Genomic DNA, 22,373 nt, shown 5'->3' on the forward strand with positions numbered 1-22,373 from the left:
CCAATTCCTACACGGTATTAGAGCACAGGTTGATCCAGATTGCCCTCCCTCCCTCAGCTCTTTTCTTCTTCAAGTGAATCCCTAAAACTCTAGCACTGATTTCCTTTCAATCAATCTACTATCATCTTCCTTTTTTATCAGAAACCAAACTGGTTCTCCTCAGTGTTCGAAGTGTCAGTATTGCTACAAGTTTCGCTGGCTGGGGATACTGAAACAATATCAATATTGTCGATAATATTGCCAATAATCGGAAATGCAAGGAAACATTTGGGAAACATGAAGACAACAGTAGAATTTTTCAATGAAACATCGGGATATGCTAAAATACACATATTTACATATTTAGGAATAAAAATTGCAAAAAGAATTCCTTCATAACAATTTTCCATTTAATTGGGGGGGGGGGGGGGGGGGCTAAAAGCATGTGTTGTTGTAAGAAATCAGTTGAACCATCCCATCTATCCATCCAAATATCCATCAATAACAATAATATAGTGATATTATTATCGACAAATTGAACGCTGCTTACAACCATGAGCCCATTAAAATAAAATAAAAAATCTGAAATGGAATTTTTTTAATACACATATTTTTGGCGATATCGATACATTGGCAATATAATTGAAATATTGTTGATACAATGGTGATACGAGCAACATACGGAATTCACACAGTGAAAAATATTTAGCTATACACTGGCAATGAAAATGACACCTAGAATTTACACAGTCGAAAATATTGGTGATGCATTGGCAATACTATACATCACCGGCACCTAGAATTTCTGATACAACCAGTGTTATCAGTATCGTCGAGCTGGAAATATGGATAATATAGGGGATATTTCGGTAAAATCAGGGAATACTTCGCACAATTCTCCATTAACTATGTCTGATCTGGGCTGGATATGGAGGTTGGACATTGTGTAGATCTAGCAACTTGATTGGACAGATAGCGTACGCATGGGCTGGAAATGCGATATGGACCAAACATGTGCAGATCTAGGTTGATGTGTGACCTATATTTGAAGTGTGTGGCCCAAATCTCAGTACTAAGTCGTATCAGGAAGCCTTGTTACATGGTGGGTGGAAGAAGGCTGTGGATGAGTTGATGACCACTTTCCACAAGAATGAGAGCTGGAAGTTGATTGATTTACCAACGCAAATGTGTATTGTTGGGTGTCATTAAAATTTTTATTAACAATAATATCAGAGGGGTGCATTTGCATAGTATGCAAATGTGCTTGCATTTTATGAGGGGTTATGAGCACAACTAGAGTAAGCTCAAGTTGGTAAGCTTTGCAATTCTCTCAATTCCCTAACTGTAAAAGTAAACGGCCATCTGATGCAGGACATGAAATTCAAATATGATGTGAAAGAATTCAAGCTTAAGATCACATTAGTTCATAAACAACTACACAAATTTCATATCCCACATGAAAGTCCAAACATTCAATTAAGGGGAATCTATGCAGGTCCAGCCTACACAGGCTAGGGTTGGAACAATAAAAATTATAAGCCAAATAATACTCAAAGGAAAATATAATTCAGCCACACATACATAGTAATCAGTCCCTAATCCAAGGAATTCCCTAATTTCGATTCAAGGAACCCTAGGGGAGAAAAGGGGCAAGTCAACTAGGGATAATGTAATCTAGGGTTATGATTTATGAAATTAGGTATAAAAAAAGAAAAATAGTAAGAAACCTTGAACCTGAGGCGGCTCCTGCACGTGCGCTCAAGGCTGGCCGCACATGGTGGGGGACCGAATCCAAAAAATGAATCCTTGACTGCAAAACCTCCAAATCTCACGTCGATCCGAGCTATAGTCAGGTCGTGGTGCTCCGTCAAAGTTTCAGCCCTCCTGCAGGGCCAGATTCTGAAAACTGACTGCAGAGGGATGAACAGCTACAAAACAAACGGATTTAACGCGAAGATGGTTGTAAGATGGATGAAATAAGATGGAGGGGCGGATTGGGATAAACGTGGCTTCGCACCACGGTAGTTAACCCTTCGAAAATGGAGGGCTTTGCACCCACTTTAATTTTTCCACAACTCAGAAACTCAGAGAGCAGAAAAACCACGCAAGAATTTTATTCAACTTCAATTAATCAAAAGAACTACAAGGGGTTCCTATTTATAGGGAAAACCTTATACCCCAAAACTCGTGCCATGTGCGCAACCTATTACTTGGCGATGAAGTAAACTAAAATAAAAATTAATCAAAGAAATCTAAAGCGTTCATGATGTTCTAAATAACATAAATAAGCAGAACCTAAAATATAAAATCAATCCGACTAGTGGGCCACGATCATGAAATCCTATGATGGGCTTTTCTTGACTATCGGGCCCACTCTTTTGAATCAAAACTTCGCCTTCTAACTAGGAGGCCCTCCCTGAACGTCGTCATCGAACCAGATCGACAGTAGGGCCCTCCTTTGTACGTACGTGCGTGGGGGGGGTATGCGTGCACGTGTGGGCGGCGTGCGGGCGCGTGTGCGCACGATGTCCTCATCAACTCTCCCTAGCTGCGAGGATTTCGCCACTGGCGAAATAAAACTCTTGAACCGCTCCAAAATGTCAGGATTAAGTCTCTGAAGCTCCTCCTCATTGAGCCACATGCTGTCTGAAGCTGGGCATGACTTCCATTTAACCAAGTACTTCTAAAACCCGCCGTCCAATGTTGAAACTATCTCATGGTCCAGACATCCTCTATTTCCTCTTTGGGTGTGTGAAGGCTAGGTATGTGAGGTAGAGGCTGGGAAGAAAGGTTGGAAAGAGGCCATGGATCAAGGAGTAAATTTGGGGAATCAGGATGGGTGGGCGAACGGCCGGACAAAGTATCAGTGGGTCCCTGAAAAGCAAACTAGATCCTCCACATTGAATGTGGAACTAATTCCCATGGAAGGTGGAAGATCTACCTCATACGCATTGAGACCGTTTCGTTTTATAATTTTGAAGGGTCCAGCGCTACGCACATGTAACTTACGAACGGCCCCTGGAAGATACCGCTTAGGCCCGATGCGGACCATCAAAAAGTCCCCAATATTGAATTCTTTGAAACATTTATGCTAGTTTGCAGAAAATTTGTAATGTTCATTACTAGTTGTGATCTTTCGCCTGATTTCTTGATGCAATGAATGGATGTGATATGCAAAAGATTCTGTAGACTCCGACGGCCTATGGGACAATGACACAGGTACTAGATCAATAGGCTTCCTAGGCTTATAACCAGTAACAACTTCAAAATGACTTAAACCCGTGGACTTGTTGACTGAACTATTGAATGCAAACTCAGCGATGGGTAGTACGGTGTCATATGTCCTGGTATGCTCCCCCACTAAATATCGAAGTAAACTCCCTAAACTCTTATTAACCACCTCAGTCTGGCCATCGGTCTGAGTGTAGTAGGCAGAAGAAAATTGGGGCCTAGTATTCATCATGTGTCATGGTGTCTTCCAAAAGTAACTCATAAATCGCACATCACGGTCAGACACTATGATTTTTGGTAACTCATGCAGTTTGACAACCTCACTAAAGAACAGCTTGGTAACATGAGATGCATCGGAGGTCTTAGAACAATGAATGAAGTGGGCCATTTTAGAGAAACGGTCCACGACAACAAATATGGAATCGTGCTTCTGAATAGACTTGGAAAGTCCAAGCACGAAGTCCATACTGATGTCCTGCCAAGGGATGAATGGGACTGGCAAAGGTGTGTATAATCCTGTATTTTGTTTCCTTTGCTTTGCCAGTTGACAAGTACGGCATTGCCTTATAATTTTGGCCACGTCTCGCTTGAGACTTGGCCAATGAAATCTATCCTCCAGTAGGGCAATGGTCTTGTCTCGACCGAAATGACCCGCGAACCCTCCTGAATGTAACTCTCTGACAAGAAAATCGCGGAGGGAGGTGCGTGGTATGTACAAGCGGTCACTCCTAAACAAATATCCATCCAAAATCAAATATTCACTGTTAGCTCCTGACGAACTCTCTAACAACGCTGCGTACCCAACTCCGAAATCTGGACACTCAGAATACTCTTCTTTGATGCGCCCAAGGCCCGTAACTTCAACGCTCATGGAGTTGAGTAATGCGACTCGACGACTCAATGCGTCGGCAAGCTTATTCTCTACACCAACCTCGTGCTTAAGCATAAAAGTGTACTCTTGAAGGAATTGAACCCACTTGGCATGCATGGGGCTTAATTTCTTTTGAGAGTTCAAGTATCTCAAGGCCTCGTGATCTGAGAACGAGACAAATTCTTGCAGTAGCCCAAAATTAAATACGACCAGGAACTTCCCCGTGAAGGGCCTCAACACTTGGGTCATCACACGCATGAAAGTGCTTGGGGTGTTAGTTAACCCAAAGGGCATAACTAGCCATTCGTATAGCCCATCCTTTGTCTTAAAGGCCATCTTCCACTCATCACCAGGGCGTATATGGATTTGGTGATAACCACTCTTGAGGTCAATTTTTGAGAAGATAATAGCATTGGCCATCATATCCAACATGTCATCAAGACATGGTATGGGAAACCGGTACTTGACTATAATTTTGTTGATGGCCCTACTATCTACACATCCTCCATGTGTCATCCTTCTTAGGTGTAAGAAGGGCGGGCACAGCACATGGATCCATGCTCTCTCGAATGAAACCCTTCTCTAAGAGTTCATTAATCTGCCTCTTCAACTTAGTGTGCTCCTTTGGGTTCATTATGTAATGCGGGAGGTTTGGTAGAGTCGCCCCAAGGATTAAATCAATGGCATGTTGTATATCCCTCATAGAGGGAAGCTCATTCGGTAGATCATCGGGAAAGACATCATGAAACTCATGTACTACTTGAATGGCCTCAGTAGGTAACTCTACACTAGTCTCTGGTACACTCTCCCTAGCCACAAGGGCATATACCATCGAGTCCACATCCGTTTCTCGCTCAAAGTCTTTGGCATTCAAAATATGGAGCGGTTTGGACTTGGACTTGGACTTGGACTTGGACTCCTTCACTTCTTTTGGGCCACTCACACCACTCTGTGTGGTGGACTCATTTCCAGTCGTATTTTTAGGTGGCGAAGGATTTCGCTTGACCTTCTTACCCTCAAACCAGAATGTACATACATTTGAACGACCAAATATGGTGACATCCCTGTCATAAAGCCACGACCTACCCAGAATGATATGGCCCACATCCATAGGAACAACATCACCCCAAATTGTGTCTTTATATGATCCAAACTGAATAAGGACAAGACAGTAGTGCGAGACTGGAATGGATGTTTCATCAACCCAGGAGACTCTGTAGGGCTGAGGATGAGCTTCCAGCTTCAAGCCCAAATGACTCACTGTGTTAGTCGATGTCACGTTGGCACAACTACCACTATCCACGATCATCTTACAGCTCTTTTCCCCACATTTTGCATAAGTGTAGAAGATCATGTTGTGGCGCCAGTCACCAGTGCTCTTGGCTTGAGCTAAAGCGCAACGCACAATTGCGAGGGTCACAGACTCTTGCGCTCCCTCTTCCTCATCACTAGGGGTCTCTACGGGCTCATATTCTTCTTCTTCGCCAACACTCTCTAGGGGCACTACTTCTACTTGCCCATCAATAAAGAATACTTTGGTGCCCTCTCTTGTGCTGTGAGCAAAATGACCAAACCCCTGACACCTAAAACACCTAGTGGCCCCAGTGCCATGTGAACTAGACCCGACAATCTCTTTACCCTTATCATCCTTGGGCCAGGACTGAGCATTATTGGAAGGTTTGTTTTGGAATCCCGTGTTAGGTCTAATCCCAGAGGGGTTGGCCTTAGCATCAGACTCATGAAAGTTAAACCGCTTTCCCACAGATGCTTTAAGGTATTGCTCAACGTCTAACACTACTTGGTATAACTGTTCAATAGTGTTTACGTCAGGACGGAGGCCCATTTTAAAACGAGCAAGGGTGAGTACTAGGTCCTCATCAACCTCACGGCGGGTTGAGTACTCTTCGAACTTCTCGATATAGTCCGCCACGCTCATGAAACCCTGTCGAAGAGACTGCCATTCCTCAATCAACCGTAGGCGATAAGAGAAAGGGAGGTACTTCTCTTTAAGTGTTTCATTCATTTCTCCCCAATGGACTATTGGGAGTTCCCTCGCTCTTTCTTTCTTTCGCTTAACTGTCACCCAAAACCTATTTGCTTGGTCCACAAGCTTCATCTTGGCGAATTGGACTCGTCGAGCATCCGACATGTCATGCTACTCAAAATAGTGGTCCATATCCGCCAACCAATCTAAAAAAGGCTTTAGGGTCCAAGTGGCCATCAAATATAGGGGCATCCACTCTAACTCCCTTGAGGAGTTGCGCATCTGGGTCATATTGATCATTATGTCCACCTCGAGGTGGGTGCACAGGTGCGCGCCCATGACCAACTCCTTGACCACCTCCATTCCTTGGCCTAACCTCCTGACCAACTGCCTGAGATTGGGCATCTTCCCCAGTGGTGGGGTTTGCCCTGAAGGAGGCCTCTATTTGGTCAAGGCGTTTATCTATGCGTTGTTCCAAGCGCTTACTCAAGGAATTAACTTGTTGGGTTAACTTGGCCACTGCTTCTTACAGTTGCTCCATGGTTAGTGTGGGGTGCAAACCGAAACCACGACCCGTACGTGTGGGCATACACTGACTCGCTAAACCTAAGGACCTTCTATGACAACTATATGTGTCTAAAAGAACTAAATGACACTATGAGACTCTATATGAAGGAGATTACACACCGTTACTAAAATTCAGCAACATATATCAGGGATTACAGTCTTCTAGCACCTATATGTGATAAATTGGATGCATGAAGAACTCAAACAAACTAAACCCTAAATATGTGATGCATTCCCCTATAAGAACCCTAAGCTTTGATACCAAATTTGATGCAAGACATGAAATTCAAATATGATGTGCAAGAATTCAGGCTTAAAGATCACATTAGTTCAGAAACAACTACACAAATTCCATATCCTACATGAAAGTCCAAACATTCAATTACGGGGAATCTATGCGGGTCCAAGCCTACACAGGCTTGGGCTGGAACAATAAAAATTATAAGCCAAATGATACTCAAAGGGAAATAAAATTCAGCCACACATGCATAGTAATCAGTCCCTAATCCAAGGAATTCCCTAATTTCGATTCAAGGAACCCTAGGGGAGAAAAGGGGCAAATCAACTGGGGATAATGTAATCTAGGGTTATGATTTATGAAATTAGGTATAAAAATAGAAAAATAGTAAGAAACCCTGAACTTGAGGCAGCTCCTGCGTGTGGACAGCAAGCTAGGTGCGTCCACACGTGCGCTCGAGGCTGGCCGCACGTGTGGTGAGGGATCGAATCCAAAAAAGGAATCTTTGGCCTTGGTCGGCCAGGCTTAGGCTGCAAAACCTCTAGATCTCACGTCGATCCGAGCTATGGTCTGGTCATGGTGCTCCGTGGAAGTTTCAACCCTCTTGCAGGGCCAGATTCTGAAAACTTTCTGTAGAGGGATGAATAGTTGCAAAACAAATGGATTTAACGCGAAGATGGTTGTGGGATGGATGAAATAAGATGGAGGGGCGGAATGGGATAAACGTGGCTTCGCACCACGGTAGTTAACCCTTCGAAAAGGAAAGACTTCGCACCCACTTTAATCTCAACCTTTAGAAAAGGGAGGGCTTCGCACCAACTTTAATTTTTCCACAACTCAGAAACTTAGAGAGTAGAAAAACCACGCAGGAATTTTATTCAACTTCAATGAATCAAAATAACTACAAGGGGTTCCTATTTATAGGGAAAACCTTATACCCCAAAACTCGCACTATGTGCGCAACCTTTTACTTAGCAATGAAGTAAACTAAAATAAAAACTAATCAAAGAAATCTAAAGCGTTCATGATGTTCTAAATAACATAAATAAGCAAAACCTAAAATATGAAATCAATCCGACTAATGGGCTATGATCATGAGATCCCATGATGGGCTTTTCTTGACTATCGGGCCTACTCTTTTGAATCAAAACTTCGTCTTCTAACTAGGAGGCCCTCCCTGGACGTCGTCATCGAACCAAATCAACGGTAGGGCCCTCCTTCGTACGTATGTGCGTAGGGGGGGTGGTGTGCGTGTAGGCGCACGATGTCCTCATCACCATCATTGCTAATTCACTTTCAGTTAGAATTAGAATGTTATATAGATTCGCATTAAATAAATAAATAAATCAACTTGAACAAAAGAAGCCCAATGACTTGGTCTTCATCTAATACAAGCAAAAGTTGTGAGAACAATTCTAGGTTAGGCAAGAAAAGCCTAGTTTCTATGATCCTATCTGTTTAGATAATTTGGAGGCAGATAGTGAGTGGCATGTGGAGACAGGATCTGCATAATCTTCTTCAAAGTATACTTCATCCAATGGTCGATCATCTTATTCTTGTATCCCTTCAGTCTCAATTTCATCTTCTTGGCCTTGACTGTTACTAGGCCTTATGCTACTCCTCACTTCTCTTCTCCACCTTTTAAGTTGAAGAACCTTCTCTAAGTGCTAATCCAACAGCGGCATCTTGTCTAAGTGCTAATCCACGAATACAAGAATAATATGAGCAACTTGTGTGAACCGATGATGAAGAATCATAAGAAGATGAAGTATACGTTGAAGAAGATTACGAAGCCCAAGATGATGATAATGATGATGACAGTGATGTGCTATAATGGGAGAGGGATCAATGTATATAGTAGTATAAGTTGTTAATTATGTAAATAGTAATTGCAAGTTGTAACTTGAGTTTTTTTTTTATACTTAGTTTCTTGTTTATACCTTTTATCATTTATAATATCAAGTGAAGTAACTCATCAAGTTATCATTTATCAACAAAAATTTTATATTTTTAATAAGTTGATGTTATTTGTTACTTGTTAAAGAAATAAAACTTAAAATATGACTTATTGTAAGTCAGTAACTAATTGATTATAATACTTATGTAACTTAGGTATAAATTACACATTATAATGAAATAGGCCAAAAATAAATAAAATGGATCACTTCTAATAATTACATAGTTTTTATTAATTTTGTAGTTTTTTTTTAGTTACAAATTTTCCAATATTTGTTTTTTTTTCAAAAAAGAAAAAAGAAAAAAGCATGTGTGATCATATGCCATTTGACAACATTGGCCAAGTGGATCACTCCGTTTTCAATTAGCTGAGTGCTTAGCCAATAAGCTGATCATGCTAGTCATTTATGTTTGCAAGTTGATAAGTGATCAAGTACAAATTGTTAATGATTGAGGAAGATATCATAGAATGGTTGGTAAATTTATTTACTTGACAATCACATGGCCAAGCGTAACTCGTGAGTTCATGCATGCTCTAAGGGGGGCACATATGAATACTCAAGTACACATTTTCTAATATCTCGAGGAGGCCTAGGGATAGAGGTCTTTTACAGGCCCAACGGTCGAAATTAAGGCTACTTTTATGCAAACTAGGCCAGATGTGCATTTGATTGACAATCTACAACTAGATATTGTATGTTTATAGGTGGAAATTTAATCATGTGGAAGAGTTAAAAAGCAATGTCATCGAAGGAAATTTAATCTGCATAGATCACCCATGGAAAGGAATATGGAGAAATCCGAGGGCCATATCCATATTAAAATGAAAGCAGTAGTATAGGCCAGCATGGAGTTGGATATATGCAGCAGCAGCAGCAGCAGCAATATCGATTGGGGGCCTCACAAGGTGAACGGAGTACATGTTATGCTCTTCTAATACGGACATGGAAGACAATATTGTATGGATGAAGATAGAGATAATGATGGGTTTCAGCCAGCAAGCAATTGCATCTGGGCATTATTGACTATCCACCGGTTTTGTCGTGATGGTGAATGCAAATATAACCCAAATCCATCTACGTACTACGAATGATTTTATAATCTATGTAGACTTTGTGTGGAATTTTTTATGAGTTCTTTTTTTTCTATTTTCTATTTGGGAATATTGAAGTCCTGATATTTTCATGTGTCATGAGTGGTCCACCTTCCTAGTGTCTTTCGGAGTTGGGTGGGTAATGCCTCGATAGATTGTGGAACTGTTTCAGGCTTCACATGGTAAACCCATTTTTGTGAAAGGGGGGGGGGGGGTGGTTTATATATATATATATATATATATATATATATATATATATAGAGAGAGAGAGAGAGAGAGAGAGAGAGAGAGAGAGAGTTTTGTGGGGGGAAAACGGAGTTTTTTGCGAAAAAAGAAAAAGAAGAGAGTTGCGCGTGCGCAAGAGAGAGAGAGAGAGAGAGAGAGAGAGAGAGAGAGAGAGAGAGAGAGAGAGAGAGAGAGAGAGATTTGTGAAAAATAAAATAAAGTTTCTGAAGGTCGGCATGTTCATTCTAGCCATATTATGGAACATTGGGCGGGAGCATAATTGAAGATGCTTCCTCAACAAGCAGGGATCATGGGAAGAAATGTAGTGGCAATCCAAAAGGGATGTACTAGAGTGGGTGTCTGTGGCTAAGGATGAAAATATTGATGAAACCTCTCTCCTGTTTGGAATGTAAGCTTCGGATGTAATTTGATTTACTTCGAGGGTTGTATTATTAGCTGTTTAGACATTTGTCTTAACAGTTTCATTAATAAAGTTCACTTATTAACCTTACAAAAAATTCCTGATATTTTTATCTTTAAAAAAAAAAATTATTATTTACTTTCAGGTATTGCTTCTGCACAGTTTTAGACAAGTGGTATGAGTTGATGATAAAACTCAGTTTAGGACCCAAGCAAGGCGGAAAAGGAAACGGAGATTTTAAACCATGGTTAGCAGGTCATTTCTTTGACTGGGAACTCATTCCCTTTCAATAATTTTACTAATTAAGAAGAGAAATATAATAGCTGATTCTCCATGCAAGAACCACAAACATAGGAGCTGGTGAGCACAGGGAAGCACAGATAGATACACATATAAAGTTGAAATATAATATGCTCTTCAAAAAAAAAAAAGTTGGAATATAATAATCTACAATTACAAAATCCTTTATCATAAATTAAACACCCTCACTCAATGCTTGATCTGGTTCACTATATTCATATTCAGACTAAGAGAAAGGTCAATTGAGAAGAAGCCGCCTATAGATGAATGTTTACCTTTGTAAGGGATCGAGCAAACTGACTAGGCTGATGATCATTATCGTCTGGTTTATTCCAACTCTCAACAATTTGGGGCAAACTACGTAGATGTACCAACAATCTTTCCCTCATTATCTGAACTAGCTTTGTATGTATCTCATCTTGGTGGACCTTATAATCCTGAAACATGAAAGTTAAAAAGCACTAAAGTGTAAAAAACAATGAAATGCAGTCAAAGAAACAAAACTTACTTTGAACTTAGAACTCACTATAAAATGGAAGAAAACTTAGAACTCAATATAAAATGGGACTGCATGAATTTTTATTGCAACTTTCACATAGAAATAATGGGAAACATGATGAAAAAAAGAGCTATTTGGGGAATGACAGATGAAGTGGATTACAAATAAACCCTTGCAGAAAATGAGAATTTTATATGACTAGTATCTTACAGATTTATCATCTCTGTTATTTTTTTGTATTTATTTCCAACATTTTATGTTCTATTTACAGTATTTTTGCTACTTTCTTCATTCAATATATTGGGACATAAATTCCATATATATGTCTATGTCTCAAGTTTCTTTTATCACAATTGTACAATTTACCATGGCTCTTGCTCAAGCTTCATGGTTCGTATTGATCCTCTTGATTTTCTACATCAAATCACAGTTGTGTGCGTAAAAGAACTCATTAATACCTATAGGTATTCTCCATTACTTGATTTTGTGTCTCATTCATGTTCTGATCTTCTCTCTTCCTAGTTGTAAACCCTCGCTCTCTCACCTAAGATTATCACAAATTCTCCTTAGTTCAAAGACTTCACAAAAAACATTGATTTCCTCCAAACAATCGATCAGATATCCTGAATTTTACATAATATCATTGCAAATTCCTCTTAAATTCAAAAGCTTACCCCAATTATTTTTTCACTAAACCAGATAATATTAATACCATATCCCTCGGTCGGAGTTTTGCTCTCTCATTGCAGGTCCAAAGCCCATAAAGGAGGGTTGCACCAGGTTGCAAGCTAGAGTGAAACTTTGGCCACAACATGATCTCTGATAATGATTTCATTATCTCTGTTGCATATTGTATTTACTTACCATATCCTCATCCTCCTTCGGGTATTATTTGTAATTGAGTCACTACAGCTAGCAATAACTCTACTAAACTAATTTGAAACCCTTTCACCCAGAATGGCTACCATCAGGCTTGATGAAACCAATCATAATGTACTGAATTTACTGGATGTAAGCAGCAACATCTTTTTGGCCATCAGGATGGTTTTTCACCATCTCTTCTTCCATGAGTTGGGAAAGAAGATGCAAAGCTTGCCAATGCTACTTTATCTACTTTCTCAGAAATTAAACCAGCTTATCCGGACTGTGATTCTCGCAGTCAATTACTTTGTAGCTGGTTGTGGTAAACTCTTACACCAAGTGTTATAGAGCAAATTCTTGACCTTCATGCCAGATGTCACCGAGTATGTTCAGGACTTTATCCATTAATAACATTCTCAAAAGCTCATGAAACTTTTCCTTGAGGTCCAAAGTTCAAAGAGAAGAGACTTAACTGGTGACAATTCCTCAATCATTTCAAAAGGTGGTTCGGTTAAACTGTTGTGATCCCACATCCTATTTTGTTATGCTGACAAGTAGTTTATGTACATCTTGGGATTAGGATGATCATGAGATGGTACTACATCAATCACAACTTGCAAGTTGCAACCTATTTGCCATATTGCTCATTTATGGTCCCTCTTCAACAATGTTAGCTCCCTTGTCATCACCACCTTGATCAGAACTTGTTACAAAGCTATCCATAGAGCTATCGGAGAGATTCTCCAAGCACTATTCGAAATATCAGTATCGTGTTACGTATCACATCCTTGGGATACAGGTATGTATTGGTTATCGCATGGGATATATTGTTTGTATTGGATAATTTATCACACTTTTGGGAAACTTGGGGAAACATTGGGAAAATAGTTGAATTTTTCAATGAAACTTCAAAGATTGCTAAAAAATACCTTAATACACACTTTCAAATCATAACATCTCAAAAAAGAAGTGCACATAATACATCTCCTTTGTATAGGGTCCTAAGCTACGTGTTGACTGACTGAAGTAATGCAACTATATTCAAAAAAGAAGTGTGCATAATACGTTTCCTTCGTATAGGGTCCTAAGCTGTGTTGTTTGACTGAACTAATGCAACTACATTCAAATTGAATGCATAACATTTAGAGTGTATGTGATGATCATTTTATCAAACACTCCTAAATACTTTGAAATTAGTCCCAATTGATAACTGGTTGAAGGAAAATTTTGAAAAAAAAAAAAATTTAATATTTTAATAATTTTTAATGAAAATTTATTGTTTTTCTGAAAATTGACAAGGACTTAACAAATCAGTAGATCAGCCATCATAGATGCTTGATTGCATGTTTGGAATGCAACATTACAAGCAATTTGGGAGAAATTGGGTAAATTTTGAATTTTTCCCAAATCGGACCACATACAATCAAATTTCAAAATTAGAGTGATTGTGATTATCATTCATCAAGTACTCCTAAATACTTTGAAATTAGTCTCAATCAGTGTTTTAAATAGCAGTAGTGTGATGCGTAGCGCTCAACCCTCTATTGCATGTAGCATAAGCTACACGATACTTCTATTTTTTAATTTAAAAATAGGACAAATATAATAAATAGTTGAAAAAAAAGGAATATATATATATATATAGCAGTGGTCTCCTACGAACCGTACCGCATGAGACTTCGTGCGCACTAAGGCCGGCTTACTTAGACAGAAAGTTGAGGGTGGACCCCACTGCGATTTGTTTGTGACATCCATTCCAACCATTATCTGCCTTGTTAAAATTCATGCACGGTAATGAAAAATTTATATGTATGTACTATTGATGTGACCACACCACATGAAAATGTAGTTATTGAACGCCCACCTAAAAGAATTTTAAGGGCTACAAAAGTTTTAGAATAAGCTGATATTTGTGTTTCCCTTCATCCAAGTCTGTATGACATAATCAACAAGTTGAATATCAAATAAACGTTATAGTGGACCCTAGGAAGTTTTTAATGGTCGGTGTTTAATCACCATTGTTTTCTGTGGTGTGGTCCACCTTAGATTGGATCTAACTCATTTTTTGAGCTCATGTCATAAAATGAGCTAGCAAAGTGGATAGACTTTAGATAAAACACATGGATCATTGTGCGGGCCACGAGCTAGCACAACTAATAACAAGGTCCGTATTGGCGAAATTGGATTGCGTACTGAGTTACTCAGTACACTCTTATTTTACTGAGTAAACTCATTTCGTACCACCTTGAATGTATGTGGTCTATCCATGCCGTCCATTCATTTTTTTCATCTAATTTAAGGGGTTGAGCCCAAAATTGAAGCATATCCAAAGATCAGGTGGATCATACCACAGGAAACGGTGGGGATAATGATTTCCACTGTTGAAACCTTTCTAGATCCCACAGTGATGTTTATTTGTCATCCAACCTCAACATGATAGTAAGATCTTAAAGACATGGATGAAGGGAAAAAAACAATTATAAGCTTGATCCAAAACTTATGTGGCCCTTTACAATTTTTAATGGTAGACGTTCACATACATAATGGAATCCACGTCCTGCTAGTCCTGCCATCCTATGCCAATAGGATGTGTTGGGGATGCCTACCTCAATGTGTATGTGAAATCCACTCCAGCCATGAGGTGGGTGATAAAAAAATTATCAGTAGGGATCAAACATCAGCATGATCCGTAATTTAGGTAGGGCACATTAATGGAAATAGTGTGGGAGGATGCTTACCATCCAAATTAATTCACTTGTTGTAGCCCACATAAATTATGTGCCTAACTTTTTATAACCATGCATGAATATTCATGAGACAGGTAATGGTTGGAGTGCATCACGGTGGGGCCCTTTAAAAATTCAACGGTAAGTATTCCCTTCTCCCACTTTTTCCTTTATTGTGGCCCTCCTAAATCATGAGTCTAACTGGGTTTTGAATTATGTGGCTAAATTTTCGTCACAGACCTTGTGGTCATAGTGGATTTCACGAAATTATTGTGTTGGGCCCACCCCTACTAGCCTACAAGCTATAAGCTGGCCTCGATGTGCATGAAGTCTCTTACGGCTTATGTGAATGCCTTAGTGTGCACGAAATCTCGTGCGGTACTGTTCGTAGGAAACCACTGCTCTATATATATATATATATATATATATATATATATATATATATATATATATATATAAACGATGATTCATTTAATCAATTATAAGCATGTTCAAACAATTTCTTAGTTATCACTTAGCAATAGCCAATCCACATATATAAGTCAAATCAAATAATTATCACATCAACAACTTTCTAAGCAAACCACTTTAATTAATAATGACTCATTGAAACCACAAGTCACAATTATGAAAAGAAATAAAAATCTCATAGATTAAAAGTATCAAGTGCAATACAAGTGTCACATTCCTCAACATTAGATACAAAATAGTAAAAAAAAATACATTGTAGCTTACGCTACACGCTACATAGCTCTAGTGTACGCTATGACCCTTGTAGTGTACGCTACAGGGGATTTATGCTATTTAGGACGGTACGTAGCACTATAGCCACACCACGCTACGGGCACTATTTGAAATACTGGTCTCAATTGAAATTTTCAAAAAAAAAAAAAAAAAAATGGAGGACATGAAGAACCAATGAATATCGAAATCAAACCTCCAACTCCATGATTTTTCATGCAAAACATGAAGAACCAATGGATTTATAACCATTTGACTCTGATTTAACATAATTTCAACAAAAAAATGGATCGAAAATTGAAAATACTTCCCAGAGCAAACATGTGGGATATATCGGCACTACATGTGTGTTTCGTATCGCACAGGTGGGATACAAGATATATCGTGACATATATCAGCCGACATCGTCGATATTTAAAACATTGTCTCCAAGTACTCCTAACGATTTACAGCGAAAAGACATTGAAAAGCTTAATTGTATGAAAATAGTATTTTAAGTCGCTAAGTCGCTTAAATACATTTTAAGCAAATGCTGTACATTATAATTTAGTGGAAGATGTCGATATTTGTAAGGGAATTTCATTTCTTTCAAAAAGGAATTAAGCTACATGTGAAAAGGGATGTAAAAGGATATTTTACCAAGAAGCTAGAAAGAAACAGTTTTTATCACTAACTTGAAGAGAGAGGTGAAGCAAACAAAATATAAACCATGGTCTAAGAAAATGTTAAAGTGACCGAAACAGTTGAGCAGCTAAAGAAAGCAAATAAGAAAATGACAGGCAGCATATATTGGGAGAAATTCTTTTTTCCCTCTCAGTAAAAGATGTAAGGCAAATTAACCATCATATCAGCCAGTTCAGTTGAACAGGATAAGACCTGCAGGTCCAATCCGACAGGGTCAAGCTGCCTAAGCAGCCAATTCTGATTTAAGAGGGACGAAAATGATAACTCAGGTCCAGTAATAAATGTCAGTAACAACTTAATCAGTTTCTATTTGAGTTAAACTGTCATTTGTCCTACAGGCCTAAGCCAACAGTAAGATACTTGGCAATTTTATGCTATACAAGGAATGAACCATGACAAGAGAAGAAAAATGATGAAATTGGAGAATGAAGCATTGAAAAGAACTGTACCTGAGCTACTCTTTCAATCTCAGAGAGTAGCAACGCCTTGCGAGATTCAGGTATTTTCAGGAAAAGAACTCGCTTGATTTCTTTATTTTCCAAATGCATAAAAGAATAAAGTCAGAATCTGGAATTCAGAAACTTCAAGGGAAAAAAATTATTAGGAAGTACTCAACACAATGTTTTAACTGTTTCTTGAACTATATTAGGGTAAGAAACCATCATTAGGCAGAGAAACAACTTTCCTGATGTAACTCATAGTAGGATATGCACAAGAGGACTTCCCTTATCTAAATAGGATAAAAGAACGAAAGATGGATGAGGGGCGGGTGTGGTTGCGAAGAACTTCCCTCTCTCCCCAATCTCATTACATTATTAAAAATTATGAAAATTTCATTGGGAGCCATTATAATCATATAAGCATTCCATTCTTGTCAGAATTCATGATGTTGGAGTTGTGAGAAATCCAACTCAAGAAGGTTTCAAGCATGAACAATTGTAGGCCATGGACACATGATTTTGCACTTGAATAGTGGCCACAAAGTGAAGAAAATAAAGAAGGGAAACTGGGCAATAAGTCACAGAGTAACTCTTTAACTCTTTTAACTAGTTAAATAATGAACCTGCTAAAATGGGGACTCAACAGGCAAGGGGATCCGCTCTCCCCATTCCTGTTCATAGTGGTCACCGATGCCCTGAGTGCTATGCTCGTGAAAGGTCAAGAAGTGGGTCTCATTTCAGGTTTTTCTGGGTCGAGGAATGAGGCTAGAATTACCCACCTTCAATTGGAGGATGACACGTTATTGTTCTCAGACGCAGATGAAGCCATGGTAGATAACTCAAGGAAGATTTTGGGCTCTTTCGAAGAAATCTCTGGGCTGAAGATTAATATACAGAAAAGTGAGATGTTGGGCATCAGCCCTTCTAAGGAAGAGATCTCATTTCGCGGGAATTTGTGGGTGTGGTGTTGGTGTCTTTCCGACCGCCTGGGCCTTCCTCTATTCGTGGGGAATCCCCCTAAGCATTTATGGAATAGGGAGAGAGAAAATTTTGAAGGGAGACTATCGAAATGGAAAAGGAGACATTTATCTATGGTGGGATGCATCCTTCTTATCAAGGCAGCCCTCTCCAATCTCCCTATTTACTTTATGTCATTATATAAATGTCCAAAATCTGTGCTGGAAAGATTGGATAAATTGTGAAGGGACTTTCTATGGCAAGGAGCCAAAGAAGAGTACAAATTCCATCTTCTCAAGTGGGAAGAAGTCTGTAAGCCGCTATCAAAGGGAGGTGTGGACATTAGTGACATGGATTCCAAGAACAGGGCATTGCTTGGAAAATGGCATTGGAAGTTTGTATCCGAAGAGGGGAGCTTATGAAGGCAAGTAATCACATCCAAGTACAGACTGGAAGAGGGCGGTTGGGAATCTAGAATATCTTCATTGCATTGAGTATCCAGAATTTGGAAAGTTGTTACATTAATGGTGCCGTTGGTTAAATCTAGCTTATCCTTTGCCCTCGGGAGCAGAAGCTAGATTCGGTTTTGGGTTGATCATTGGTGTGGCAATGGTCCCTTGGAGCTCGAATTTCCGGCTTTAGCAAGCTTGTCTCCTCAAGAGATATATCAGTAGCCAGTTGTTTCTCTACCTCAGAGGGAGGCGGAGTATGGTGTCCTCTATATCATAGATCTCTATATGATCAAGATGTGGAGTTCACAAGGTTATTGGAGTGTCTTCATAACTTATCCCCTTCTCCGAGCTTCCCGGACCGATTATTTTGGAGTGCTTCCCCTTAGGATCGTTCTCCGTCAAGTTCCTCTATCAGAAGATTCAGCCCACAACGAAACCGAGAAGGGATGACTACTTCCACACTTTTTGCTTTGATGAGGCTCCCCCCAGGTAGCTTCTCTTACATGGTTAATGGGCCTCACAGTCGACAACCTTCATAAGAGAGCTATGATTCTCCCAAGCTTGTGCCTTATATGCATGACAGATGTCGAGTCAGTCGATCATTTATTCATTCATTGCAATTATGCTCGTTGTGTATGGTATTAGTTGCCCAGGTCTTCTAGCTTAGATTGGGTGATGCCCCCCTCAATAGATTTCCTGCTCAAGATGTGGCATGAGGTTTAGTTTCCTAAGACCAATCGGATTCTTTGGCGTTTATCCTTGCTAGCATCTCTTTGGAACAATTGGGGGGAGCGGAATTCAAGATGCTTTCGCAACAAGGGGGCCCGCTGGGAGGGATCTTTTTGGAAACTAAGAGGGATGTAATAGCATGGGCAACTAATTGTTTTAATGTAGATGTTTTGTCGCATGTTCTACTTTATTGTAATTAGTTCATTATTGTTCTTTTGCGTGGCTTGCATTCCTTCAAGCAGCGGTGAATAAAATTTATGCATTATCCTTCCAAAAAAAATCAGGACTCAATTAATCAACCCAATGGATTTATGAAACCACGATTTGACTGCATCACATGTTGGATCAACTAAGTAACAGATCACAAAAGTATATGGATAGACTATGAGGTAAGATTGAGGCTGACTCTTGGGCTCTCATGGGACCTACCCTTGGTTAGCATCATTGCCCTCCCAATTGGGAAGAACTTGCCCTCAAGTTAGATATTTGCTCTGTCCGTCAGCATGCACCACCTTTCTAGACATAGGATTCGACGGAAGTTGTTCCTGTAGACACAACTTGTCGGCATGAATCTTTTTGGATCCAGAGTATAGTTGCCCGAAGCATTAACTGAAGTGGAAATAGATTCCGGTGTAGGAGCGGGGAAGCATCTGTTTCAAAATGTTGCCAAGTATAAACAGCTAAGAAGCACCTTGTAAGAAGCATTGAGCAACTAGGACCCAAAGTCATCGTACATCTTCATGTTCCATATTAGCCCAAAATTGTACTTGGATCTTCTGATTCACTGATGATCTTTAAGTTGTTCATTCATATCCTTGTGGTGTAATTGATGTGTGCATACCTACTTTTTTCTATTGGCAGCAAGAATTTTATAACAAAAGGTTGAAAAAACAACAGCAAAAAGAACAAATAAGAACAACAATGGTGATGAGCAACCATCCACCACAAGGACACCTGTACCCAGTAAAATTTACAAAACAATCCTGGATGCAAAAATACAAAGGCAGGATTCATCATGTACAAAAATCTTAATTGGATAGGCTAAATGGGAGATGAGCCCCTTTGAATGCTGGAATAGGCATGGCCCACTCTAAAACAACAAATTGAATTCATCATTTGAGAACAACAACTAATCTTCAAAAGTTCCATGATACATTTCCTTACAGATCCCCATATTATTGCATAAGAAACCATATCCTGAATGATAACCCAACCAGGAGAAAAAGACCCTTCCGCCACCCACCAACAATGACTAAAATTGGAACCATGACAGGCCCAAGACACTCCAAAATGACTGAAGAAATGATTCCAAACTGCCCTTGCAATTTCCAATAAAGAGAGATAAATACCAGTCTCTTCTACCTCCCTGCATATAATAGACATGTTTGAAATCGCAAACTTCTCTTCTTATGGTACCCAATTGAAAGGATCTTGTTGGCCATCGCAGTCCATGTCAACGCTTGCACCCTCGATGGCACAGGGATCTTTCAAACCTTAGCCAGCAGAGGCAAGGTACGTCAAAAACGGTTACATAACGGTAACGGTAAAGGTGGTAACAATTATGTTTTACTGGGCCAAAATGGCCATAACAGAGAGAATGGCCCATAATGGTGCCGAAACAGTCTTTGTTTTTTTTAAAGGTTGTAATGGCTGTTACAGCCCTAATCATAATGGTAACAGCAATGACCATTACGGCCACCGTTAACGTTATGGAATACCTCGAGTAGAGGTGTACCCATATTCTTAGAAGCCAAAGCCTGCATGAAGGAAATAGAAACAACTTGCCACTCTTTGTCCATTTTTACGCTATTTTGTCCTCGTCATCTGCATTTATGCCTCATGCAAATTCCCCATGAGTCTGTAGAAGGAGCTAATCTCCTCATCAAGGTTCCACCTGAGGACCATGTTCCAAACAAACAAGTCATGTGCACATGGAGCTAATCTCCTCATCAAGGTTCCACCTGAGGACCATGTTCCAAACAAACAAGTCATGTGCACATAGAGTCTCCAATCTTTACAACTTTGCTTCTCAGTGGATTGCAAGCTAAAAAAGGGACAGATAAGATTCTGCCAAAGAATTCTCGACAAGGCAAGGGATGAGTTAGAATCTCACACTGTCACCATGGCACCTGATAAAACGAGTCCCGCTCTAGAAAAGCCATTCTAACCTTGTGCAAGAGGGTATGATAACTGACTTTATGATCTCAGCCAGAGGAACTAATGGCTTTCTACACATTCAAATGAGAATTTCTCTGACCAATGATAGGAAAACAACCAGCCAAATAATCCCCCCCCCCAAAAAAAAAAAAAAGTATTCAGCTCCTCATTGAACCTCCACCACATCCGCCAAGAAAGGCACAATTTTCTCTCTTCCCAGCCCAATACGCCCATCCTTCTTAGGCCTTTGCACATCTTTCCATCTAATGGGGTACAATTTATGTTTGTATCTATGGCACAAGGTATGAAGCGAATAAAGATGTCTACAGCTGAAGTTGCTCGTCCAGTAGGGGTTACTCTTGGTGACAGGCCAGAGAATTATGTTGCGTTATTTGAATTCGTGGAAGAAAGAGGTAGACAACTAACACACACAGAAGGTCAGAATCCAATGACTAATAGAGGTTTGACAGAAATGATGGCTGTCAATGAGGATGCAAGTAATAAAAGGTGGGAGGTCCAGTTTTGGGGGCTCAAGGATCAGCAGGTTATCGATGAAAATAGTGAGTTGGAATGTGAGGAGGCTGGGGTATCTGCAGAAACATAGACAGATTAAAGACATGTAAAAAATTTAAAATTCAAATCGCAGCTTTTCAGGGGAAAAAAAAATGGAAGGGATAGATCAGGGGGTGATAAACTCATTATGGTGGGGGCAAATGAAAGACTGGGCAGCCTTAGACGTGATGGGGGCAGCAGGGGGTATTTTAGTGATTTGGGACACAAATTTGAAGTAAAGAAGATTGTTGGAGGGAGAAATACTATATATCATTATTGTTAAGGGATATCTCCTCCGGCTTTAGTTGGGCTTTGTCAGTGGTATACAGCCCGTGTCGGCCAAGGCTCCAATCTAAATTCTAGGAGTTGGCTGCATGTAGAAGGAAATGGGGTCTACCCAATGTTTTCAGTAGCGTGTAGTGTACGCTACATAGCATAGCGTAGCTGATACGCTATGTAGTGTACGCAAGTAGCGTAATTACCTGGTAGCGTAAGCTACAGGGTATATGACTTAAGCTACAGTGCATGTAGCTTAGCATAGTGCGCAGCGTGGATAGCATCAGCTACCTGAAAATCTCATTTCTAAGTATTTTTTTGATGTTAGTTTAACACCTATTTTAAAATGGTGATGACTTATACATGACACATGGCACTATATTTAACTAATCCAGACCAACCAAATTGTGGTCCATATCGTAGATAGAGCACTT

General features: G+C 39.7%; 1 protein-coding gene across 3 annotated transcripts in view; it reads right to left on the minus strand.

The window, feature by feature from the left end:
• LOC131227551 (vacuolar protein sorting-associated protein 54, chloroplastic) overlaps positions 1 to 22,373 on the minus strand; it is a 143,932-nt gene that overhangs the window by 32,258 nt on the left and 89,301 nt on the right. The window contains exons 14-15 of one of the 3 annotated variants that reach the window (XM_058223352.1): positions 16,826 to 16,905; positions 11,141 to 11,302 (exon numbers count right to left, since the gene is read on the minus strand). In XM_058223352.1, the coding sequence (XP_058079335.1) occupies positions 11,141 to 11,302; positions 16,826 to 16,905 (242 nt within the window). Of the gene's footprint in view, positions 1 to 11,140; positions 11,303 to 16,825; positions 16,906 to 22,373 lie in introns of those variants that run through there. The other 2 variants (XM_058223354.1, XM_058223353.1) reach the window with 2 other exon arrangements.

This window comes from Magnolia sinica, chromosome 15, assembly GCF_029962835.1.
Source record: "Magnolia sinica isolate HGM2019 chromosome 15, MsV1, whole genome shotgun sequence".
Lineage (NCBI taxonomy): Eukaryota > Viridiplantae > Streptophyta > Magnoliopsida > Magnoliales > Magnoliaceae > Magnolia > Magnolia sinica.